The 27,635-nt window shown below is 37.7% G+C and overlaps 1 protein-coding gene across 5 annotated transcripts in view; it reads left to right on the forward strand.

The window, feature by feature from the left end:
• The window catches only part of LOC129719196 (TOX high mobility group box family member 3-like), a 295,603-nt gene that overhangs the window by 188,183 nt on the left and 79,785 nt on the right, over nt 1-27,635 (forward strand). For all 5 annotated transcript variants that reach the window (XM_055670706.1, XM_055670704.1, XM_055670705.1 and 2 more), the window contains 3 exons: nt 236-503; nt 608-747; nt 14,581-14,716. In XM_055670706.1, coding sequence (XP_055526681.1) covers nt 236-503; nt 608-747; nt 14,581-14,716 — 544 coding nt within the window. The remainder of the gene's footprint in view (nt 1-235; nt 504-607; nt 748-14,580; nt 14,717-27,635) is intronic.

Below are 27,635 nucleotides of genomic sequence, written 5' to 3' on the forward strand. Positions count from 1 at the left end.
GTTTCTTTATCTATTCGGTATTATTTCGATATTATGATAAAAAAAAAACCATGAATAGGGAAAAATTAGGCAACAATATCATCTTAGGAACATGACGTATTGATAAAATTGTTTAGCTAATAACAAATTAAGTAACATTGTTTGTACTAAACACCTGTCATAAAATCTGTTGATTTGTACTCAATCATACATTTTCTCACAATTCCGTGCTATATCTATATATTCTCCTAAATAGTCCATACCCGATGCAGTCACCAAACCAGCCGACATATCACCAGCTGAACAGTCCTAGTCCCAATAATCCGAATGCAACCCTGCACGTTCTTCAACCACCACAACAGTCACCTCAGATGTCAACGCAGATGTCCCCACCAGCAAGCACTGGTGCTCCAGTTGGTGGCTCTGGGGGCTTCGTGGGCCGGTCCCCACCCCAGGCGAGTGGACATCATATAGGCAATAATGAACCAGGAACAACTAGCGAAGATAGCGATGATGCCATTCCGGTAATGAACACTATGATTTACACTGAAATATACTAATGAAGTTCATTTATTACTGTTGTTACTAATTAAGTACAATTCTTGTTCTTGTGTTATTCGATTAATAGACGAACACTTTGAAAAGACCTTCACCCGAGCCTGTATTTGACGGTGATTCTAGCAGATCAAAATCTCCTGCCGCGTCGTTAGCAAAAAAACCAAAGGTTGCGAAGAAAAAGAAGAAACGGGATCCGAATGAGCCACAAAAGTGAGTATAATCATAACAGTATACATAAGGGGGACGACGCTTTTGTACTCAATACTAATGGGTCGAGGTATTCGGAGGTCCTGAAGGTTATGATAGGCGATGCACAGTTGAAGAAACAATAAAACAATTTAGGTAATATTATCTCATGCAACTTTGTTTAGTGAACTCTCATTTGGTAAAAATGAACATATAAGATGCATGGAATGCGACTACCTATGCGTACATTGATAAAAATTATTCTATATGATGTTTTAGGACTTCGTAGGCTACCTTGATTGGCTCCATTTGAAACTTTATATTACGTTTTATATGACTTAGGTACTCCTCTCAGCTAATTTCGAGGTACAATGGTGGCCCAACAACCCAGTTGTCGTATGTTCGAATTCCGGCTCGAGAGAGACTGTTAGTGTCAGTTGAATTAGAGCACTAGCCTTGCAATTGTGCATTACACTAACAGTTAGTCGCGAAGTCTGTGTTCGAGTTTCGATACGACATGATTTCATGATTCAGGGGCATAGTTATAATTCTTTATCGGATATGGCTATTATTTCGGAGTCATACCACATTTCTTCCGGAAACAGTCACTGAGTTGCGGAGAAATCCGCAAGCCATATGGACGCGATCAGGTTCCCGATTTAGGCATTTATGATGAGAGCTCATTAAAAAATCTGCCTTTCCAGTTAATTATGGTGATTGTAGTGTATTTTAGATATTATATTTTCAATTATCCCAAGAATATTCTTATGATGAAATCATGATGAAATCAGAGTGATGGTTTAGTAAAACACAATCAAAGAAAACGCTTGATAAATCAAAATTAAAACTGCACTTCATTTTGTCATTTAGATTCGTTGGTTGTCTACTACATATCATCCATATAACACGATTTTTTCAATGCGTAGATTTATAGATATCCTTTTTGACCAACTTACCTTGTAATCAACTAGCCCCGCTCTACCCTAAAGGTTATCAATTTTTTTTTTCATGAACCTAACGTGAATCATTATATCAAGCATTCCATCATTATGTCTAACACAGAAAAAGTATAGCAATGAAGTTTTAGAAGTAAACTGGTTCGATCATTATACATCGTGTGGGTAAAAATAAATGAGATTTTGGGTAGTACTAGATTAGAGTGCTATGTTTATGTGTGCAAAATTTTATCGCGATTTGTCAAGTAGTTTCCGAGATGCATATTTATTTACTACTACTGCCAACAGACATAAAATAACATGTCCTAGTGGCTACTAATATAGAAGTCGACGGAACAGTAACAAAAATTTCGAGCGTATAACACTAAACGATAAATGATAATCAAAGGCTTGTGATACTCTGTTGACAGCGCGTTGTATACCGATGATGGCACTATTAGAGCTGTAGTTGGTTCGACAAAAGGGCAATTGCAATGCTGGCATCCTTCGCAGAGTTCTAGTGGGGGCATTCAGGTTGATTTGACGAGGAATGGCAGGGCAGTAAACGAGTGATGTCAGGATATCTGATACTGGCATAGCACGCACTGTTTCTCGGCGTAGTTGGAGAGTGTCAATCTGAAGAAGCTGATAGCGATCCTCGTACCTAGCATTACGCATAGGTTGCCGCCAGGGGAGCGTTCGAAGGGCATAACGTACAAACCGCAGCTGGATCTTTTCGATTCGATGGATACCATTGTTATTGTGAGGGATCCAGACCGTTGAACAGTACTCCAGTGAAGACCGAACCAGCGAGCAGTAGAGAGTGACTAAACAGTGGATATTTGTAAAATCACACGTCATTCGGAAAATAAGTCCCAGTTGTCTGGAATCTTTCGCTACGATGAAAGATATATGCTGTTTAAAGGTGAGTTTTTCATCCAGAAGCACTCCGAGGTCCTTGATGAATTCGACTCGTTGTATTGGAGAACCGTCAACATGTAGTGGCCGGAGTTTTCTAGTGAACGTGATCACGGAGCATTTGGATGGGTTAAGTGTCATTCGATTCAACTCGCACCAGTTGGCGAATATGTTATGTTGTTGCTGAAGAAAAATGGCGTCGGTGGTATGTTTTATTTTGTTGAAAAGTTTCAAATCATCGGCGAATGCTAGACGAGGGCATTTTACGGAGTAGTGAACGTCGTTGAAATAAAGCAGGAACACTAGTGGGCCAAAATGACTGCCTTGGGCGATCCCGGAAGTAACGGAAATCGATTGGGAGATTTCGTCGTCGATTTTAACACTCAGCGTACGTCCCTTTAAATAAGTCGTGTAATCTTTGCGAGAATAGACTTTCAATATTTTTACAATTTAACACATAACGCACAGTGGAACACTTAGAATATCGAACCTGATCATAATTATTTTAAAAAAATTTTTTCACTGAAAACGTATTATATTGTGATAATAAAAACAAATGATTGGATTTGTATAATTTTTTGCATGGAGTAACCCACCTTAAAGTGATGGATGACATTTCTTATAATGAAATTTAAATTCAGTCATAGTCGGGTCGAAATTCATCCAAATACTTGAATTTATCATGAAATGACTTCTCAGTACACATTTCAGTCGTTTGACAAAGTTTCATTTGGGTAACCAAGGCTACAACTATCCAAGAAGCGAAAAAATAAGAATTTCTTGATTATTTTCACATAGCGATAAAACACGAAACCGGAAGCATCCGGAAGGTTTTTCTTCACCATTATAACCAAAAATTTTAGCACTTTCACGTAATATAAGCCGTTCAACCGGATTTTGCCGGAAACATAACTTATCCCATTTTGAGTTAACTTATAAAAACAAATATTTTGGGTTTCATTATATTGATTTTGACAAACACCTGGGTATTTGGAGGGACTAGCATACATGCTAAGAACACATTTCTGTTCGATTAACATTCTTTAACAATCTCCATCGTTGTTTAATTTAAAAATCACTTGTTTATCTTCGGAACGTTATATTTTAGTTCACGGTATCAAAGCGTCATTATCATGCACAAAAAACTGTTGAATTGCGGTCGGTTCAAACCTCTCGTTAAGACCGCAAACATAACTTTTGGATGTTGATGAGCTGTCAAGTGATCAAGCATACACCACATTTCTAAATGAAACACTACAATACAAAGTTGATTTACTTTGAATTTTCCACTTATGATCAGGTTTTAAACGTATTTACTCCTATGTGTAACGGTTAAAATAAAAGTCCGATTACACTGGTGAACACAAGTGTGGCCCCGAAGGTCAAGCTGAGAAAAAAATAAAAATTATAGCTTTTTAACCATTCCTGTGAATTTTTTTCTTTCTAGGGTAACTATTGTGAGCCCCAGAGCAGCATTTTATTCGATTTTGTCAACCAGTGTTATAATCAAATGAAATGGGTATTAATAAAGCAACTAAACCTTTAATTTGAAACTAAGATTGTTGAAATCAGTCCAATCATCGTTTCTTTTCAGAACCTTTGAACTTCATGTTCAACCATCATAAAATTCGTTAGTTGGTGGTTTTGAAGACAGTCCGTTCATTTGATACCTATTTTGTTCAAATCGGTTGTGTAGTTTCTGAGATAATGGAGTTTCATAACTTTTACATTTTGATACATAACAAACGAAGTTACAGTCCGATTATAATAAAATTCAATAGGGTCTTATCAGGCAACTAGACCTTTCTATTGCAACTTATTTCGTGAAAATCGCTTCATCCATCTCTGAGAAAAGTGGGTGAGTTCAAGCAGTCTTAGAAGTATGTTTCTATTTATATGATTTCACATTGTTATACATAACGGACAAAGTTAAAGTCCAATAACAATAAAATTCAATAGGGTCTCATGGGACAACAAGACCTTCCATATGATACTAATTTTGTGAAAATCGGTCCAGCCATCTCTGAGAAAAGTGAGTGAGTTTAAACAGTCTTTGAAACACGTTTCTATGCATAACTTTTAAACTACATGCCCAATTATTATAAAACTATTTTACAAAAAAAATCGAGTGAGATTGGGAGACCGTTACATACATACACACACATACACACACACACACACACACACACACACACACACACACACACACATACAGAAAATGCTCAGCTCGTCGAAAAAAGTCGATTGATATACGAGGTTCGACCCTTTTGAGCATTTTAATACCTTTGGTTTTTTCAGTGATTGCTATAACTTTCTAGGAGAAAGGCAATTATTTTTTGAAGGCCAAAAATAACATCACCATCACGAATGTACACGTGTTTTTTGTTTATTATTTTGACTGTTTGATGTCGCATACTTTGTCTTAAATGGCTTCTAGTACCTCTTAGATAAGGTGCCAAAGAAGTTTGTACTATTTTTCAACGTAATATTCGAGAGTTAAACGGGTGTCCATTCTACCACCCGTGTTCATTTTACCCACAATTCCTGCTTATTGGATATAAATTTCGCTAGCGCTACGATCCTACTGACACTAAAGGTGCCGCCACACGGACGCTAATTCCCTTAGTTTCTAAGTCATAGTTAATATTAAAAAGCATTTTTTTTCATCATAACGCGGGATTGTACTGTCAAAAGCTATTACATAGAGACCCTGAACTACTCCGTCATGCCCGAATAGTTCATAGCCTACTATTCAGTGATGAAAAAATGCTTTTTACAATAAACTAAGACTGAGAAACTAAGGGAATTATCGTCCGTGTGGCGGCACCTTAACAGTTTCTCCCGAGCTGAGATTTCAACGTACAACAACTGATTTGTTAATTCAGTACCGAACCTCGAGACCTACTGGCAGGCAATTTTGCGTGACGTACTCAAAGGATGTCGCCCAACACGACGTTTTTGAGAGCTTTATCGGTCCGGCTCAACTGGATGCCCCTAAGCAATCATTTTGCGTACGTTCCCGATCGAGCGATTATAACAAACGGGTAACACAAATATATCGGAACTTGATAGAAATAACAAAACCTGTAATATTCTTGATATACCAGAATGATAAAAAGTAAATAATTATATCAAACTCTGTTATCATACACTTGAATGTTCAAACGTGTTTTTGAAAGCATATTCATTACAAAATTTGTAATTTGTTTGACAAAATATTGTACATTCTAACTAATTCTGATCTTTTTCTACCTAAAACCTTACAAAACTTGTTATCATTTGTACTGCCCATAAAAGTCCCATATGACTTTTTGGCAAATTTGAGTTTATGCTGTCTACGTATCTAATTTTGTTCATATTTTCGCATGCCTTGATAAAGTTTGAAAATTTGTTCTGAAAAATACTGGAAAAATACCAAACCTTGCCTGTCTCATATTGAAAATAAAGGCATACGAGTCCCATTCTAGGTATATACTCAATTGTCTCATAAAAAAACGTTCCATCTTTGTTATCAGTTAAAAGAAAAGTGTTCACATACAAATATCATTGACTTAAATAAATTAATACACACAGTAAACATTTCATGTTTGTAAGGTTCAATTAAAAATAAACTAGAGACATTAAAACTGAATAAAACTTATGGGTACTTTCGAATAAAATCGAAAGCTAAAGTGAAGTTTTTTCTGGCAACTGTTTCCTGAAATTCTTCTTAGCTTCTGGGATGGGTAGAAAAAAAGTGTTCATGAGTGTACGGTCTGTATCAATTTCTTGTGGACTCTTGAGGAATTTCATTGTAGACTCTATGTCGAACGAGTTTTCGTCTATCAGCTGTAGTTGCTCTTCGGTAAATAACATGCACCGTCCCATGCTACAATCCGTTGAAACCACATAGCTGTATCGCAATTCTATGTTTGATTAAAATAAACTGTTCACATGACAGACACAACAAGGAATAATTACAACTGCCTTGGCCGTCTTAGGATGCGTGGAGACTGATATGCTTTTATTTTTTGTATTTAGAAACAAAATAAAGACAAACGAGTCCCATCCTTTGTTTCCAGGCCTTGAATTCATGCGAAAGTTCTTAGAATTCATGAAAGTACCTGATGCTTCACCTCATGAACATACAGTTGAATAAAACATACTTTTGGTTAAATCATAGTTATTTGCTATAAATTCAAGATTAGAACTTCATTTGCAATTTTCTCAACTGTGAGCATTTCCATATGGGGTAGCATTTCCATATGGGGTTAAGTAATTTTGATAGGAATTTTGATATTTAACTATCAACGAGACCAAGTTTAGAACACAAGTTGATAAGAAAAGTTTGGGACAAAATATCAAGATGTGTTATAGTCCGGATATTTTTGACTGATCCGGGTTCATATTGCGGAACTGGGACAAACTGTGGAAACTTGTAATAGAGGCGGAGCTATTCAGAAGATAGCCTTAAAACTAAATGAAATGAGATTTATTTTTCGTAAGATTTTTCGTATTTTTCTATCATACGCAATAAAATTTTACTCAGGTAAGGAAACGAGAGAACGTGTAACAAAGGATTGGTCTTTTTTATTATGTCAGTGCGGATATCGTACACGATATGACTATCGCGCATTTATGCGATAGTTGATTGAAATTTGGATTTTTTTTTTTTTCAAACAACAACTGTGATTGGAAGCCGCCTCTCAAACAAGCATCATCAAAGTTGACAATCCTGAAGTAAACGAAAACAGTAATGTGAATCACTTGAATTTGTAAAAGCATGTGAGATGCCCAACAAATATGTAAAAATACTAAATCTTTAACAAAACCAATTCAACATCATTCTTGTTCTGGATACGGCAGCGAGTGAAACCGCCTATCTGCACATAACTTATGCCGTTGTTCATTGTCGTCACACCGGTGCCGGCTATAGAGGTAAAGGTCATCTGGAGCAGAGAGCTGATCTAATTGATTGTCTTCTCAACCCTATTGCAAGAAATACATTGACATAAAACATGCTGTCTCAATCTACGTCAACCCAATCCCGGCGGAGAGAAATCTGTCTTTACCTCAAAAAATGAACTTAAAACTCTTATTACTCATTAACTACATGCACAATTGGCACAAATTGCATTGCATAATTAAGATCAATCTGTTCTTTAACCATACTAAATAGTTTCATCGTGCAAATTTTCAAGTATAATTGGTAAACTTAAATCGAAGTTTGAATGTCAGGTGATGCCATATAACATCATCCGCCGGGAATGGGTTAACTCTGCGGTCGTGTCTTATGAACAATCTCTTCAGCATTTTTTTTTATTTGCTCAACACCATTCTGAAATATTGACGCACGCAAGATACACGAAAATATGTGATCAAAAAGTCGTAGGAAACAATTTTTAAAGATTTCGAAAGCTCGAGCTCTAGGCCAGACCAGTTTTTTCATTTGATACGTGTTATATCAAGCTTTTACTAAACTATTCCATTTTACTTGTTTTTTTTTCTTCGTACATTGACTGTTCATCCAAATCCTCTTGATGCAGCTCATTTTTAGTCAAACATAAAATTCCATATGTGCTCCATATTACAATCTTCAAGTCATTCTCGGATTTGCAGAAGCGAATTGTTGACTGAAATCTGCTTCGACATTTCCTCTGTTAGTACAACTTTCATTGTTGCTAATAAGGCATTTCTTCATATCATGTTATGGTTTTCATTGTGATCGTTTCATGCAAGAATATCTATTCGAGTTGCAATCTGTTCTTATATAAAGTTCTTGTTTTGCAGAAAGATATTTTAATTTGACCATTTATGTCATTAAGTATATTTATTGCCGCAGCCATGGTAGTAAATCACATTTTATTATTATATATCTCGTCGTGTAATAGCGCTATATGAAACTGTGCTACGGATACCCAAATGGATATGTGTAGATTAGTAGACATAGCTGCGCTCACAGTCGTTCATAATACGCGGAAATATATGTAAAGCGCGGAAAGAAAATGCTAGTAATGTTCGAACTCTTACTCTGCTTAGACGATTGCCGGATGAGAGCAAGTATAATATGCCAAGCTGACACAACGCAGTTATGATGTAATTTTTTTCAATTGTTGCGCTATTTTAGAAATTGATGTTGAAACCTAGTGGTACAGTTATTGTTTTTTTATTCACCATCAAATTCATCTGTTTTGTCTTTTGAGCTCTTCATGTATGGATCGCCATCAACGTCTCATGTATCTCGCGACTTGGAAACTGTAACATTTTTAACGAAGGATCGAATCTCTGCTTTCAGATCTCAATCAAAAGCATAGGGCCTTCGAACCCGGTAAAAAAAGAGTTGATAACTAATTCTAGTAGGATAATTGACGGCTTCGTCAGATGGTATGCATTGTGGGCAGGATCCAGGATATTTCACTTAGGATCTCAATATATGTTATCTTACCTTAAACATTGAAGTATTTCTGTTCGCGCGAATAAATCACTTCTTTTTTCAACAAAAATTGAAATGCAACATTAGCACATCTAGATATTTCACTCAGCCGAAGAAAATATTTTCGAAACACATTTTTGTTGCTCTTGGTTCGGATAAATTGGACCCCCTAAGTAAAACTCCTGTTATTTCGTGGCCTGTGTTTTCTATCCCAGAAATTGAAAGTATCACAGTATCAGTAAAAAGGAGCAAGCGGAATCATGATGCCAATACTTTTTCTCGAAGTTAAGTTCAAGTGCTCAAAACTGTTATAAGTCCATTCGTCCCAATTCACCTCATCTTTATTCTATACGTCGTTAAAGTTATCGAAAAAATATGCTAAAATGTGAGGGAGCTGCGTAGCCGCAAGGTTACAGAGTCCGCTTTGTCAAGCGAATGGTCGTGGGTTCGAATCTTAGTAGAATCAGGACATTCGATGTCAAAACTGGACTTTTGAAGTATGGGTTCATTCTCAGGCTCCCCACCACTTACCTTACCCTTCCTTTACGCTGAAATCTATAACACCTTTGCGTGACTTTCTCTTAACAATACATAAGTCCCTCTTATTAATATAACTGGCCAAAAGGACGCACTATGAAACTTCTCCAGGGAATTATAATTGGTGATATTTGGCAAGAGGAACGAGCATCGGTATAGTAGAACAGTAAGCGGGTAAAAGGAAGAGTATCAAGTCCGTACAGTCCGCATCCTAAGAGTATCAAGTCCGTACAGAAAAAAATGCTAAAATGTGCTATGACTTTGTAAGGAAAAGTCCTGGATATGTGTGGCCTTCAACAAAAACGTGTGTTTTGTATGCTCAAATGCTTCTTAAGAACAACGTTTTCTTGTAAAATGTAACCAACAAAAGTTGAATACAAAAAACTAACTTTTAAGTAACTTTTATAGAAAATACTCTGTAACTCTGTACCCAATGAAGATAGAATTTTTGTTTGTTTAGTAAATTCCATATATTTGCACGTTTCAAAACTTTGCCGAATAAGCCATTCCTCTATCTCTTAACACAAAAAAGTTTGTATTTTCGATATATGAAAACCTACTGTAACATATGCTCACCGTACTAATCTAATATGAGTGGATTGGATCAAAAGGAACCTAAAGGAGTTTAAAGTACTTAAGCTTAACTTTAAGGAAAAGTTTTGATATCATGATTCCACTTGCCGCTTTTCAACCTATACAGTCTCGTAGTTATCGAAAAAATAAGCTAAAATTTGATATAACTTTGTAAGGAAAAGTCCTGGAGATATTTGGTCTTTGGCAAAAATGTGTGTTTTGTGTGCCGTAATATAGTTCCATATAATATACTAAAAATAAGTTCCATACAATATACTTTATAACTTTGTGCCGAAAAAAGGTAGGATTTTCATTTGTTCAACAAAGTTTCATATATTTGAATCTTCTGCAACTTTTCTGAATAAACTATTCTTCTCTCTCTTAACACAAAAAAGTTATTTCTTTTTATTTTTAGTATAGCAAACTTTTCATATTTTTTGATAATTTGCGATTATGCGGGTCATTCATACAAAAAAAAAATTGTTCCGAAGACACTATTAAGCTAGGGTGAAGGTGAAAGGTGCTATGGAATTAAGTTCCACTTTTTGCCTTATTGGACCACTGTGCACTGGCGTATTGTTGTGTATGTGTGTATGTGTGTGCAACAGTGTGTGTGTGTCAGTGAGTTTGTGACAGTGTATGTGTCTCAGTATGTGTTTGTGCCACTGTGTGTGCGCCCTTCGCTATTTTGAAGATAAATGCTGGGTCTTTATATAACGGATCAATGTTGACCGGGGGATTGAAAACTCTTTTGATGCTTTGTGTACAGATAATCCATCCCGGATTGCCTGCAATGCATTTTGCAGTTCATCCTTTGTACACCGCCGTCTGTCCGTTTATTTTTGTAAGCCCGTGGCATCTGTAATCAGTTCGACAAAAGAATTCACTTCAAACTCACCTGACCATATCACCCAAAAAAACTGTCCATTTTACCCCAAACAGGACGTCTTTCTAAAAACGATCTAAGCCAAACGATGGAAATAGGTTGACCAAAAAGAAGCTTGAGGATAGTTTTTTTACAATTGAATTTAGAAGCTCTGTTGAGCTTTTTGTATCTTTTCTTAATTTGTTTAATAAGATAAAAAGTAGAAAAATATGATATAAGATGACTTGAAAAAATTGACCTTCCAATTTCGTTTAGTGGTAGAACTCAAAAGTCGATTTCCCTAGTAAATATGTGTTTTTATAGATGTATGTGTGTGAATGTGCAGTCTGGTTTTTTACGCGGGTTGCTTCTTTCAATATCTCACAAACGTTACAAGATATCAACCTCATTCCAACCACGTTTTCCGTTTCAAAACAAAAGTAATCATATATCAGTTTTAAAAAAATCACAAGTTTTGGTGTAAATACTGAAAGTTTATAATATTGCATTTTGGCCTTTAGAATGATCACTATCATATTCAGTCAAAGTTCAAACGCTTTGAGACGGTTTTCTACGCTATTTTTTTTTTCAAGTCAATTTAGCCTTTTTTGCGGTTCCATACAAATTTGGAGCGTATCTCTAGAGTAAAAAAAACGACTTTATGTGTATATTTGTATTCCGTTTGAAATTTCTAGATTACTGGTCACTTGTGTTATTTGCTAAATAATTTGCGCTGGAACAGTTTTCTTGGATTTTGGTTATATTTAATAAGTTTTGCTATCCTTTTCTTCTTGAGTTTTGCCTCATGATATTTTGATTCTGGGAATAATAGACGAAAAGAAACCAGCGGCGTTTTGCTCCGCATATACTGTACGGTACTGTTGCTTCTACCTGCATGTTTCTTTTAAGACATCTGTTTTTTACGCTCTAAAAGTAGGTTTGAAAAGGGGTTGTTTCAAACTTTTCGAAAAACCTTCACCTTCGAGACATCAAAGAAATTAGTCTAAATTCATGGAAGCAAACTTAAATTGACCTATAGGGATGGGGAGACTCTGTCAATCTTTTTATATTGATACAGAGAATATCACAGCGAATGGTTGGTGTCGTCTGTGGTAGGAATGGTCGCATGTAATTGGTTCATTGTTCTCGTAAATTTGTCCTGGAATCTTTTTATCAATTTTTATCGCTTAACAACGAAATATTAGTGATAACTAGGGTATTACAAAATTGTTCAACATTTTATCTCCTCAACAACACATTAGTTGTTGTAATCCATCATGTGGTTATGCTGTTATTATCGTTTGAAATCTGACGAAACATTTGCCAGTCTCGTTTCCAATTTTATATCCCAGTATAGAAAATAAAAACATAGGTGCTTATTACGGGAGTCACTTCATGGTGAAATATGTTTCACTCTCACGCTCACTTCACTTTTTAAGACCTATTCCCGATTCCACCCCGAGTGAGGTGACAAAAATCACCTCCGTGGAGTGAGATTGACAGTGAAGTGAAATTGAGAATAGGACAAGTGAAATGAGATTGTTTCCTAGCTCAAAAATGTCTAAGTCCCAGAAAGTCGTTTTTTCCCGTTTTTTTAGATAACCAGATCTTGACGTGTTCTGCATTTCTAAGACATTCAGCATCAAAAAAAATGTTTTTTTCGGTATCGAAAATTTCCTGACCTAGGTTGCATTTTTTTCATCGGGCACAAAAATGAAAAATTGACCGCTTTAAGGCACGGATCAAACTCTGATTCGCTTCGTCACTGAAAAATAAATCCAATATTTACCATTAGATCACAAATCAATCAACTTTAAGACTTATGGCAGCTTCGTGGAATCATTTCACCGTTCAAAATGGTTGTGAAATAATTCCACGCGAAACGTCGCTTTTTCCGTTCTCACTTCACTGATATGACACTCATAATAACCCAGATTCCGCAGCAGATTTGCGACGTTTTTCTCACTTACGTGAGTCCCGTAATAGGATTTTGTTCACTTCACTCCGATTTCACCGTGAAGTGACTCCCGTAATAAGCAACATATTCTTGCGTCAAAGATCTGAAATCGGACAAAAAACGGTGATGCTACGAAAACAGTTTTAAAATGGTTTTTATGAATTTTTGAAAGCAAAAATGATATCAAGTATTTAGAGCATTAAAAGATCCGTTAATATCTAAATGCGGTATGTGTAAATTATGTCTAATACTGAGCAATGAAGAGTCCTCCGTAAACAATCGTCTATGAATCGTAAACATTAGTCTACTCTCCTATTTGAACTGTCCACGGCGGCCCTTGCAGTACTACGTGCAGTGATAGTGACACATTAAGCACATTGATCTGAATTTAATATTTTGGAGCTTAGCTTTGGCAACAACTTCGATTCATTGGCTCCCTGCAGAATTGGTTTATGGAACAATGCGATTAATGACAAATGAAATGTCAGAGACATAGTACACTTTAAATGAGTCAACTATATCGAAGACGCGATGATTCTGTCTCACAACGAATACGCGAATGCGACCCTCTCAACACAAAAGGGAGAAGATCATGTGAAGACGAATTATCTTTAAGACGAATTGTCTTTAAGATTCGTTTACACTCTCGATATTATTCTAAACAGATTTCAGAAAAGTTATTCTGACGTCAAGATAAACCTATTATATTGCAGGAGAATCGGGGCCCAATCGATTTCTGAGACTTTTTCCTCAATACAATACATAATTTGGCAGCCATATTTAGATATTAGCGGATCCAGTAATGCTCTACATACTTTATATTATTTTGCTTTGTGCAATACATTTAAACCATGCCAAAATTGTTTTCGTAGAATCACCGTTTTGAATTCAATGTGTGTTCAATTTTAGATCAATGTTTTTAAAAGTTTAGGTAAGAAATTGCCTTTATGAAGATAAAGTTTATTGGTACATACACTTCTAGCCTCAGAGACGCATTACTAGAAAATTTAGAATTTTGTTTGTTGTTGAATAACAAATGCAAATAAAGTCTAGACTAGAGGTACGATGCTGGTCTAGTAAGCCATCCCGACTTAAGCAGTAGCGTGTGACTGTGCATTCAAGGTTGTCCCATACAAACACCTACTTCCCTCCTAGTGGCCATTACCATAAATGTGCAAAATAAAACATCTTTGCATTTATCTCTGGTGATTGAGTATTTATTCTACGACGTTGTTAAACCTTAACGCTCCCAGTGTTTGCTCTCTTTTTTTTTCTCGCATCTCTCATTGATTTCGAGAGAACGTGACAGTTGACTTAGGGTAGGTGTATTATACTAGTTGAACGTTGATACTCTTTGATAGTTTTTTTTTTTAATTTATGATTTTTGTTGGATAGTTTTTTGAAATAAGCATGAAGCCCTCACCCACAACACCTGGTGTAGGGCACAGGACAAGACGCCACATCATCGAAGTACGATTATTCTTGTTGATGGCTGAAATTCTATATCCACTGAGCCGATTGTTATCAAATTAGATATATATATATATATATATATATATATATATATATATATATATATATATATATATATATATATATATATATATATATATATATATATATATCAAAATGATTAAACCTATATTCGTCTTATTTTCAGACCCGTTTCCGCATATGCTCTTTTCTTCCGTGACACCCAAGCTGCCATCAAAGGTCGGAATCCGAATGCATCGTTCGGTGAAGTCTCGAAAATTGTAGCATCCATGTGGGACGTGTTAGCGACCGAGCACAAAAACGTGAGTACTTCTAACGCATATAACCAGTGGAGAAAATCCATGTCAAATGATCCGTTAATATCTAAAAATTTAACCGAGCATTTTTATTTGAATAATAACTAGCTTAACGTCCATTGCAATCGCAGAAGAATTGTATGAATGGGCCATTCAGAAAAGTAATTATTTATAATATTTCTAAAAACATAACGGAAACGGTGTAAAGTATCCATGTCATCAAATAATAAGTTCTTGAGACTGTAAAAATCGAAAATGTATGTATAATTATACCTTACCAAGTATACCATTAGAATTATATTCACGCATTTCTTAAGAACCAGTCTTCGAATCGTTTTATTGTCAAACATAATATTGTTCAAACATTTCTACAAACTTATTCTCCACACGCAAAACTTCAAGTCTGGACAATCAATGTGTACTCCCGATTTGCATAAGTTTTGCACTAAAATCGCACAATAAATGAGTGAAATGCATAACGCAACAGTTAAACTGCGAATACATTGACATAGATTGAAATCAGAATATATATCATATACACGAGAATCGTGATGTTCCGGCAAACTTAAGTTTTGGGCGAACGATCATTCTGGGGCGCTCGAAAAATCGTGCTTCATTTTCGTGCGCCGGTATGAACTACACATCCCTAATAATACTCTGCAACCAAAACAATCTTCAGTGATTCATGTTCTCCCGCACAACTTAGTGACGCTAGTGCCAGTAACGTGGAATCATATGCATATGAACAAAACCAGAGTCATAGTTAAATGCAAAATGTTTTGAACGAACTTAAGTCTTTTTAGTTGTTAATGATTCAATGATGTTTTTAAATGACCGGATTCCTGAAGGTGAACCGATCAGTTAATATTTTCATCAACTAAGTCAGTACCCAAATTATCAGCATTGATTGCTGGTTGCACTGTTTCAACGAGAGCAACCTTCTGAGAAACATTATGAATACCAGTACAAATCAACATGAAGATATTAACACCAGTGTTAACTTTTTAAATGTAGTAGTATGGAGCTGCCAAATACACTAAAAACGCTAGAGCATGCTTTGTTTATTGTTTATTGTTTATTTCGAAGTGTATCATCTGACATAAAGTCTTAATGAAAAAAGGATAACCATTAAAAGTAACTAGAGTTAGCTAATCTTTGTTTGAAAATATGACTAGGCATACCAAATTCAAAAAGATGCTCGGCACTCGTGAATTTTCTCACACAAAAGGCAACAGGTTCATAATAACCATAGTTCGTACGATGGAATTGGTTCAAAAGCATCGAAGAGGGCCTCAGCATACGTTGAGATGCACGAAAATTCATTAATGACAGCAACTTCGGGGAATCCAGTTCAGCATTCAGGATCTTGGCAATGCATACAGCCTGTTGTACTTTGCGGCGGCGTTATAGGGTGTCAAGTTCAAGCAGGCGGCAACGATCCGGGTACGGTGGCAGATTCGTAGGATCACACCAAGGTAATTGTTTCAGGGCCAATCAGATGAAACGTCTCTGTATACGTTCGAGGCGCAGGTACCATGAAAGCTGGTGCGGACTCCAAACCACACTTACGCTTTCTAACGGAGGCCGTACAAGTGAGCAGTATAGAGCTTTCAGACAATGGGGATCCTTGAAGTCACGTCCAACTTTTGTGATGAATCCTAATTGCCGACTTGTTTTCGAAACAATTGCAGTACGGTGTCTATAGAAAGTCAGCTTTCGGTCAAGAATAACTCCAAGGTCGTTGATGTAATCGACTCTACGCAGCATTTCTCCGTCGACAGCATATTCAAAAAATATTGGCGTTTCAAAGCGGTGAAAGGTTATCACTTCACATTTTGCAGTAGGGGTACTGGGGGTAAGCCCGGCACTGAGGGTAAGACCGTCACCCCTAGAATTTTACTAGAAAACGCTAATTAACTGTGTTTTGGAATATGTGAAGTGTTGGTATTTAATATTTTAGACATTTTAAGACACATCGAAGCCACCGTGAAACGTCAAACGTCAAAATAATAGACAAAACATACACTACTGCAGCTGATGCGTAAACGGATGTAATTTTTCGTAAGTGGAACTCAAGCTTTTATTCATTTGAAAAGACTTTTCGTTGCTCTACAATTTATTGCCTGTATTGTTAGCAATCACAGGAATTTGATCTGATGTAAATTGAAGCGATAAATTAGTAGAAATACTCTTTTTAAAAAAATGTGTGCTGTCGGGGTAACACCGTCACCCAGTGAGTGGGGTAAGCCCGACATGGTCTGAGGTGAGTTGGATGTTACTGTCTCATATTTTTCAACTATTACCGGTAATTCGCTGCTAAATAAATTAATAAATCGACTGAGAACCATGCACTTAAGCTCTTCTGTGATTTATGAATGATTCCAAGGGTTATTCAAGGTGTCAAATGTAATGAATCAAGTCAAACTGACAACCGACCGCTTTCCCGGTGGTATTCGAAATATGCTCCGGTGTGGTCAAGGTTTTCCTGGCTTCGATGAAACTAGTTATTAATATGATTTAAAGTGCCACGTGATAGGCTTGCCGAGTATGAAATTCTTTCATTGTTTATGCATATCGTTCACCGGAACTTGTTCCGGCAATCTCCCCAGAACCAGCTAACCGTCAACAACCAAATTCAACAATAACATACAATGCGGCGGTTTTCGAATTGGAATTGGTTCAGTTAATTCGAGTAAATTCATGAACAAACGTAGGTGCCGGTGTTACCCCCATGGGGTGCCGGTTTCACCCGCACTGGTTGCTAAACGTCGTTTTTATCTTAGGTTCAAAACTTCACTATTCCTTGTTAACCCGTAAAGACCCGGGACGGAACTTGATTTTTGAAAATGCTCGTTCTCCGCACTGGAACGGTCGATTTGGGAAAACTTAGAATTTTATTCAAGGGGAATAGTTGCTCTAAGTTTTGGTAAAGGTGCCACCCCTCTGGACCCCTCCCCGTTTTTGTGAGACGCAAATATGTCTGTGTTTTTTTATAATTTTTCAAACAGATTGAGCAAACACTGGAAATTTCCATGCATATCAGTTGCTCCATGTATCATATCATGTCAGGTAGATGAAATATGGTATGTAAGAGTGAATTTTGGAGTTTCTGAATTATTTCAGTACAAAATCACAAAACTACGTATTTTCATAAAAAATCAAATAAGCAAATCGTTCTTCAAATTTTAAGCTATACATTTTTGAAGTGAGGTCTCCTGAATCAATACGCGATTAAATATTTATTTTAGCATGCAAACATTTTGAGAAAACCAGTTTATATTCACCAAATGCAAACCTGATTTTCTCAGTCTCCCACGGTAGGTTTCAACTTAGCTCTTCAATTTTCAAGCTCTATATTTTTAGTATAACGTCTTCTGAATCCAAAGATGGCGAAAGATTTTCTCTAGTATGCACAGATTTGGAGAAAATCAAGTTTTCATAAGAACTCGTACTTTAGTGAATTCAAACTCGTTTTTCTCTACATCTGTGCATGCTAGAATAAATTTTTCAGCATCTCAAAAAAATCTCTCAAAATACACTCTTACATACCATATTTCATCTACCTGACATGATTTGATACATGGAGCAATCGACACGTATGAAAATTTCCAGTGTTTGCACAATCTGTTTGAAAAATTAGAAAAAAACATAGACATATTTGCGTCTCACGAAAACGGGGAGGGGTCCAGAGGGGTGGCATCTTTACCAAAACTTAGAGCAACTGTTCCCCTTGAATAAAATTCCAAGTTTTCCCAAATCGGCCGTTCCAGTGCTGAGAACGAGCATTTTCAAAAATCAAGTTCCGTCCCGGGACTTCAAGGGTTAAATAACAGTTTGAAAGTACTGACAGTCATAATATCTTGTTGAAAACAATCTGGGAAATGATTCTGTGAAAGAAATATAACAATATTTGCCATCAAGTCCTACTAAAGAATCATTTTCCTTAGGGGGCCGAGCTTACCCTGGGGGTACCCCTACTTAAAATTAGAGAGTTTAGTTTACACCACGTCACAAAGGTATTTAAAAGTGATTGTAGACGATAACAATCCTCGATGGTGCGAATCGTCAAGTAAATTTTCAAATCATCGGCGTAAACTAATCTGAAACCAACCCAAGTGCCTCAGCGACGTCGTTGAAGAAAATAATGAAAAGAAGCGGTCTTAGGTTACAACCATACTTGTTCGTGAACGCAGACCATACACCAGATCCAAGCTTAACTTGCAAAATTTAATTGCACAGGAATGATTCAAGCCATTTAACGAACCGTGATGAAGCACCAAGACGGGAAATTTTGTTCAGTCGAAAGCAGTTTTGAGGTCCGTGTAAATAACGTCAACCTGTACGTTTCGTTCGAGTTCAGAAATGCAATTCGACGATCAGATTACAGATCAGTTGTTACAGATCGTCCATGCTGGTCTGAAGAAATGTCGTGTGCAATTCAATACAATAGAGTTTACAATGATCTCAAACAATTTCGATGCAGCTGACAGATTAGTTATTCCACGATAGTTTTTGACATTTCGTCGATCATCACTTTTAAAAACCGGAAACATATAGGAGTGCTTCCATATCTTAAGAAATTTCCCTTTAGCCAAAGATTGGGTGAAAATTGTGCAAAGTGGAGCAACCAGAATATCAATACAACGGCACAAAAGAACAGCCGGTATTCCGTCGGGACCAACAGTGTACGAACATTCAAGTTTCTCAGCGGCGGTAGTAATCATGTCATGTGTGACCCAAAAGTGTCAAGATCAACAAGGTCGGCTGGCACATTAGTCGCAGCATGCCGAGCATCGTCATTTGGGGCACAATCCGTGGCAAATACTGAGGAGAAAAACTTCGCAAAAAGCTCACATGAATCAGAGTCCAAGCAGGGTACCATTTCCTCCAAATAGACGTTCGAAGGAATTAAGCGGCTTTTCCGTTTTGAATTAACGAAATTCCGAATTTTTTTCGGATTGCGTTATGCCCAACACGCAATCATTGTACTGGTTCCAATCTACACCAACAATTGCGCTAAAAAACGCACAACTTTGTACTGGTTTCGCACCATCCTACTTTTGCAACTGGAGAATCATGAGTGACTTGGTAAAAAGGCGTGTTTCTCTGAATAATCCTAATTGTCCTCACATATCTCTTAGATAATTCTAAAATTGATATAGTTAGGAAGGTAACCATCACTTTTTGATTTGAATTCACTATCTCAATCATTTAATATCATTACAATCATTACAATACATTTATCGTAAACGTTGAAAACTAAAAAATGCTCTACAACAGAAAAAAAATTGATAAAAAATTAGAAAAATATCAACTTGTTCACTTCAATTAACTTTTGGTGTTTAGACTTTTTGCAAGATTAAATTTCACTCCCTACAACTCATTCGTTGGAAACACTCAGTTTTCTAAGCCAAATACGTGTACATGGTTTCATTCAATTAGAAGATTCTTGAAATAGAACGATAACCCAGTCAACATTTTCATGTGTATTAGGGTGGGGAAAAGTGATCGATTTTCCAGAACCAAGTTTTTCTGGTTCCTTTTGGGGACCCAAACAATGCTGAACTTATCGGAAGTCGATTGGTTTTGTCTCCGCTTGGCGCATTGCATTTCAAATTTGTATGAAAATTTATATGGGAAAACATACTTTTTTGCATATACCTTTCTAGAGAGCTCAATAATGATCTAATAATGCACTACATTATGTTAAAGTATAGTATTTCAGATGCCTAACAACTTTGCAGAAGGCACTGAAGAGCTAAGATGTCCCCAAGAAAGGCTATAGCTGTTCAAAGTTGGGTATATCGTTTTAAATGCAGAAAACCTTGTTTTCTGCCAACATTACCAATGCACCGGCGCCAGTAGCATTCCCATCAGAAATAACCTGTCGTAACGAGTTTATACACTCAACTGGATCAAACAAACAAATTCAGGTCAATATTCTAGGCGTAGGTAGAATCTACAACGTGTTTCAGAGGTTACTTTTGATGTAAATCTGACTAACGCCGGTGAACTGGCAGTGTTGGCAGAAAAAACGATTTGCAACATAAATTTCGACATACTCAACTTCGAAGAGCTCTAGTATTTTTTCGGGACATCCTAGCTCTTTGATGTCTTCGGCCAAGTTGTTAGGTATCAAAAAAACCAACCATTTGAAGTCATGAAACCTATGGTTTGAGCCACTTTGAGCTCTTCAGAATGAAAAATGCAAAAACGTTGGTTTTTCCATACAAATCTCCATATAAATTTGAAATGCAATGCGCCAAGCGGAGACTAAATCAATCGACTTCCGATTAAGTTAGGATTGTTTCGGGCTCCAAATAGAACAAAAAAAAAAAACTTGGTTCTGGCTTTCTGCTATCAAGTTTGGTTTTTTTTTTTCATATAACGATTCCCCACCTTGTGTATAATAATGTTTCGATTTCAATATCCGCACTCATATATATCATACAAACTTACATTTAATGCACAAAAAACAGCATATGATAATACGCATGGAGGCGATATACGTACTGAGGAATAATAGTATGCAATGTATGTATTTATATACGATAATTTCCGATTTAAAGTGATTTGTTTCACATTATCTTACAATTCTAAGCCTACAATCGTAAATCAGTTAGACTCCACCATGATATACAATTAAAACTGAATTTCTGCGCATGATAATAAGCAAGGGTATACGATTTCGACAACTCTCCCAGATGGTCTCGAGGTACGATGCTGGCCTAACAAGCCAGTCGTCGTAGGTTCGAGTCTCGGCTCGAGAGATACTGTTAGTGTCAGTAAGATCGTAGCGCTAGCCCCGCAATTGTCCTGTACACTAAACAGTTGGCTGCGAAGTCTGTGTATAACAAACAGAAGGTCAAGTTCCGAATCGGAATGTAACACCAAGGCTTTGCTTTGCTATATGGTTTCGACTTCGTTAAGATATATTTGTGATAATTTTCGTACATTGATATACGATTTGTGGTTGACTGGAAAGTCATTTGGCATGGATTTACGCGATATGTATAACACTGTTCCAACGACATTCTGAAATACTGTTGATGCACCGAATCCAATTTGAAACATTTATTATTAGTATTCACTGAATTTATATACATTAAACGACGATGAGATTTTCTATTGCGGTCATACAGAGTGGCCACTCTACCGGGAAAAACGGGAAAAAGCCGGGAATTTCAAATCACCAGGAAAAAAGACGGGAAAACCGGGAAGTTAGGCTTCACGCCGGGAAAATAATCCTTCTTCATTTCTGAGGAAATGTCAACATGAAAACCTGTTTTTTGCACGTTGGCCTAACCGGCATGATTCTGCCGGTTATGGAAAAGCTTGTTGTTGATTTCAGCTAAAATCGACAGCGGCTTTACTGCAAGATCTACGTTGAATAAAATCAAGCTTGGTCAGGCGGAAAAACATGGTTCACTGTTCCGTAAAATATTTTGTCAGATTTTTGAAGAAAATGTTTTAACGTTCTCTTCTTGCATATCCTATCCCCTTTAACCATATTGACGTAACTACGAGGGGGCTAGGGGATGCTATAGCCCCCTTTAGGATTTCTGTAGCCCTCTCTAGAGTTGATCAAATATTTTCGAGGAATGAAAACCAATGAGAACAGTAAAGCAGATATTCGGCAATTTTTTGTCGACCTCCAGCTACTGCTGCAGTGCCGAAATCGGATCCCACGAGAAATGCAAAAAAAAAAATTGGCACTACAGTTTTTGCATAAAAAATATAGGGAATTAGCTCCCCCTAGGAATTTTTCTTGTTACGCCAATGCACATTGGTCCAATGAGGCAAAAAGTGGAACTTAATTCCATAGCGCCTTTCACCTTCATTCTAGCTTAATAAAGTCTTTGGAACAATTGTTTGTATGAATGACCCGCATAACCGCAAATTGTCAAAAAGAATGAAAAGTTTACTATACTAAAAATAAAAAAATTAACTTTTTTGTGTTAAGAGATAGAAGAATAGTTTATTCAGCAAAGTTGTAGAAGATTCAAAAATATGAAACTTTGTTGAGCAAATGAAAACCCTATCTTTTTTTGGTACAAAGTTATAAAGTATATAACATGAAACTTACTTAAAAGTTAGTTTTTTGTACTTAACTTTTGTTAGTTGCTTAACTTTTGCAAGTTTGCAAGTTTCGCAGAAAATAAATAGGTTTTTCTTATTTTGTGTTTGATATTTTGACCACTGGATTTTGTTAATGAAAGACGCCCCCTTGGAGAACTATTTGTTAAAGATTTCTCAGATTTATTCTGTATCAAAAACAAACAGTAGCTACACAAAAAGAAAGAAAACTATTGTAGAGCCTTTAAATCGCAATGTTTTGTAAGATATAAAAAAATTCAAATCCGCGAATTCTGCCTTAAAAATTTTTAAACGTTACGATTTTCATTCATATTTATAATTAAAACAAATTATCCCCTAGATTTGGAAGAAATATAATATTGTAACAAAACAGTTTTTTTTTAATAATTGTTTTTTTTTTTGTTTCAAATTATAACGATGTAATATTGATGGTTTTTAAACACCTGTAAGATCGAGCAAAAATTGTTGTTCAGTATTTTTGACAGAACTATTCCTTTAACATATTTTCGAATTTTCCAGATGATTTCGTAAGTTTGTGTTGTACGCTAACATTCATTTAATTCCTGACAAACGGTTATGATTTCATTCTGTGCCGAACACGCATCAGTATAGGACGTGTTTGATAGAATATAAAACAAAAGACGCGCGAGCAAGTGTTGGCATTGTTTGCCTGGTCGAGTGAAGGTTCAAGGTCGCCCGCCTTTGTGCAACTGTTTCGCATCGTGGCTGTTTGCTGGTGCGTAAACCGATTTGGCTGCTAAGTGATTTGTGCTACAGCAGTGGACGAGAATCACAAAACAAAGGAGGAAAAAGAAGAAGCCAACAGTTGACAGCGAGTTGTGTCGCTGTGCTGAGTGATCACACACCCGGCTCGCTGCTGGTGGCTTTTTGGAGCTGCTGTATTCAGAGGCGACGCGTGACCAAGTGGGCTACCTGTTCAATCAACATTTGCAACACTGAAACAACAGTATGTGATAACAGTTTCGAAAACTTTTATCTCTCTACATTTATTTATATGGCAAAGAAATTCTACGGTCTATTATGACCGCGAGTTTTCCGATAATTTTCTCGTAGAATAATGATATCTGCATCATTTCATAGAGGAAATCTTTATCCACATTTATCACATCATGATTCTCAATGATCGGTTTTAGTCGTAAAGAACTCTTGATCCGTCGAAGAACTAGAAAAGTTCGCTCGACGGATGGCGTTGTAATATGCAATGTCAGTATCGTTCAGGTTTTGTCCAACGATAATTAAAATTATGTTTATGATCTTTTTGCCTCTAAACTTTTCGCATGAGTAAAAAACCTATCTTTGTTTATCAAATCTTAGTTCAATGCTAAAGCGTTTCCTTTGACGATGTTAAAATTTTAAACTAAAAAGAAAGCAGCGCGTAAGAACACAAACGTATACTATGCGGACTATGCGAGGTTCAAGTTTTCGAATGAACAAAATGGGTGTAGAGGTTTGAATGAAACTATACATCGACGGAAGAATTCCACCTCATTGACAGAAATAATGAATGAATTTGCTCGTTTTTCATTTGCACTACGAAAGCTCTGAAGATGGATCTGCGAACTCTCGCGGCCACGTGGTCTCTCAAATTTCAATGACGTCGAGAAAAGAAACAGAAAGGCACAACGAAACAGATTACCAGACACTAAAGAGAGGTGGTGTGTAATGAATGTTTTCTCTCGCTGACATCGGTTTTGTTCAGCAGAAAGTTTGAACCAAAAATGTCATTTTTACGCGAGGCGTCGCATTAGTAGTGGTGAGCATAAATGACTGCGTCTACCCTGCCGCACTTGAAGGTGCAGAAAAGTGTTGAACGACGGTTAGTTCATGGGAATGGTCTGAACAAACGGTAGTCATTATTGCATGTGGCCGTGTGGGTTGCGTTGCGTGTGAGTTGTATGGCGTAGTCTGAAGTGTAGCCCATCAGGTTACATTCTTCACGGTGCATGAATTTCCACTATGTAGGAAATAAAATAAGGATGTTCGGGATAACATCGAAATTACAAATAAATTACCTTCGATGATTTTTCATCCACTCTACAAATGTGAAAAAATCACTTTTTTTCTGAGATTGTCTACCTGTCCTATGAACAGGTTGAACAGGTGGACAAGACGCCTCTGGCTGTATTGGTGCTGCTGACTGTAACGGCTGCAGCTTCGACCGTTCGGACAACCAACCCTGCTGAAAGGAGAAGTAAAGAGGTACGTGTTCTGTCGGCGCTAGTGCGCTAGATTTAGCGCGATGGATGTAGATCCCTCGCCTCCCGTGCCACCATCCCCGAACCCCTCCGACCCTGTCCTTCCTGCCAACCCTTCCTCTCTTAATTCTCCAGTCCCCCCTCGCCCCAGGCTTTACCCGGACGGATCTCAGGGCAGCTTTACTGTTTTCTTTCGGCCAAAAGCAGGACCGAAATCGAAACCGTTAAACATCCTGCAGATTTCGAAAGACCTGGCGGAGGGGTACAAGGCCGTGACCGAAATCTCCAAGGTCAGACCCAACAATCTCCGTGTCGTGGTCAACGACCTGGAACAGGCCAACGCTATTGCTCGCTCCGAGCTTTTCACACGCGAGTATCGCGTTTATATACCCGCACGAGACGTGGAGATCGACGGTGTCATAACCGATTCGAGTCTGTCGGTCGAGTGTATCTTGGCAAGCGGTTTTGGCTGCTTCAAAAATGCTTTGTGTCACGACGTAAAAGTAAAGATCATAAATTGCAAGCAATTGCGGTCTGTGTCTCTTGTCAACGGCACAAAAGTGTACACTCCGTCAGACTCGTTTCGTGTTACGTTTGCCGGATCTGCTCTCCCTAGCCACGTCTCGATCGATCGGGTTCGTCTGCCTGTGCGATTGTATGTACTCCGTGTTATGAATTGCACCAATTGCAAGCAGCTAGGCCACACAGCCGCCTACTGCTGCAATAAGGCACGATGTAGCAAGTGTGGAGAAACTCATGCGGACGATTCTTGCAGTGTAAATGCTGAAAAATGTATTCACTGCGGGGAAAATCAGCATGAGCTCTCCACATGCCCGGTGTACATGCAGCGCAGAGATAAAATCAAGCGGTCACTTAAGGAGCGTTCAAAGCGATCTTACGCTGAGATGCTGAAGAAGACCGTGACCACTTCTACCATAACATCGAACCCCTTTGATCTGTTGTCCTCTGATGAAACCGATTCTGACGATTCACCAGCGGGAACTACTTATGCCAATCCTGGGGCGTCTAGAAAGAGGAAAAATATTTCCTCTCCTAAACTTCCCCGAAAAGGTCCTAAGATTTCCCAAAGTGAAATGAAAGTTACAAACAAACCAAACAGTGCTGCGGAAAAACCGAAGCAAACTCCTCCTGGGCTTGCAAATTTAAAGTCCCAGAAAGAGTTCCCAGCACTGCCAGGAACATCTAAAACCCCAGTTGTTCCTTTTGCACTCCCAGTTGATGAAACAAACTCTGGATTAGTGAAATTTTCTGACATTGTGGACTGGATTTTTGAAACTTTCAATGTACCCGATCCAATTAAAATTTTTCTTACAGCATTCCTCCCAACAGTTAGATCATTTTTGAAGCAGTTGACTGCCCAATGGCCCCTCCTTGCAGCGATTGTATCCTTCGAAGCCTAATTCATCTGCGTATACGAAGGATTCTATCTCTGTCTTACAGTGGAACAGTGGAAATGGATTCATTTAAAGTTTTATTAAATAGAAACGAATGCGATGCATTTTCCCTTTGTGAAACTTGGCTTACTTCAAATATTGATCTCAACTTCCATGATTTTAATATTATTCGCCTTGATCGAGACACCCCATATGGAGGAGTACTTTTAGGGATTAAAAAGTGACATTCTTTCTATCGTATTAACCTCCCCTGGATTCCAGGCATCGAAGTTGTCGCATGTCAAATGACAATACAAGGTAAAGAGCTTTGTATTGCCTCAATATATATTCCTCCCAGAGCACAGGTTGGGCAACGGTTGTTCTTTGATTTAATAGAACTTCTTCCCTCGCGACGTTTGATTTTGGGAGACTTCAACTCTCATGGTGTGGCTTGGGGTTCCCCCTACAATGATAACCGCTCCTCTTTAATCTATAACCTTTGCGATGACTTCGACATGACTATTTTGAACAACGGTGAAATGACACGTATCCCAAAACCTCCAGCGCGCCCAAGCGCTTTGGATCTATCCTTATGTTCGACGTCGCTACGGTTGGATTGCACATGGAAGGTAATCCTCGATCCTCACGGTAGCGACCATCTGCCAATTCTTATTTCAATTACTAACGGTTCAACTCGCATGCGACCAATTGACATTCCGTATGACCTCACACGAATGTCGATTGGAAGTTATACGAGGAAATGATTTCAAAAGCGGTCGAGTCGATTCAACACCACCCACCACTTGAAGAATACAACCTCCTCGCGGGCTTAATCCTCGACGCCGCGTTGCAAGCCCAAACGAAGAAATATCCCGGCGTAACGATCAAAGAGCGGCCTCCAACTCCGTGGTGGGACAAAGAGTGCTCCGATGTCTACACGCAAAGATCCGACGCGTTTTTGGCCTTCCAGAAGGGAGGTATACCCGACGACTATATACGGTATTCGGAGCTTAATACCAAGCTTAAAAGCCTGGCTAAAGCAAAGAAACGCGGATATTGGCGTCGGTTCGTGAACGAGACGTCGAGGGAGACATCGATGAGCACTCTTTGGAACACAGCTCGAAGAATGCGGAATCGCGTAACGGTCAACGAAAGCGAGGAGTCTTCAAGTCGGTGGATATTTGATTTTGCCAGGAAAGTATGTCCGGACTCTGTTCC

This window comes from Wyeomyia smithii, chromosome 1 (genome assembly GCF_029784165.1).
Source record: "Wyeomyia smithii strain HCP4-BCI-WySm-NY-G18 chromosome 1, ASM2978416v1, whole genome shotgun sequence".
NCBI classification, from domain to species: Eukaryota; Metazoa; Arthropoda; class Insecta; order Diptera; family Culicidae; genus Wyeomyia; species Wyeomyia smithii.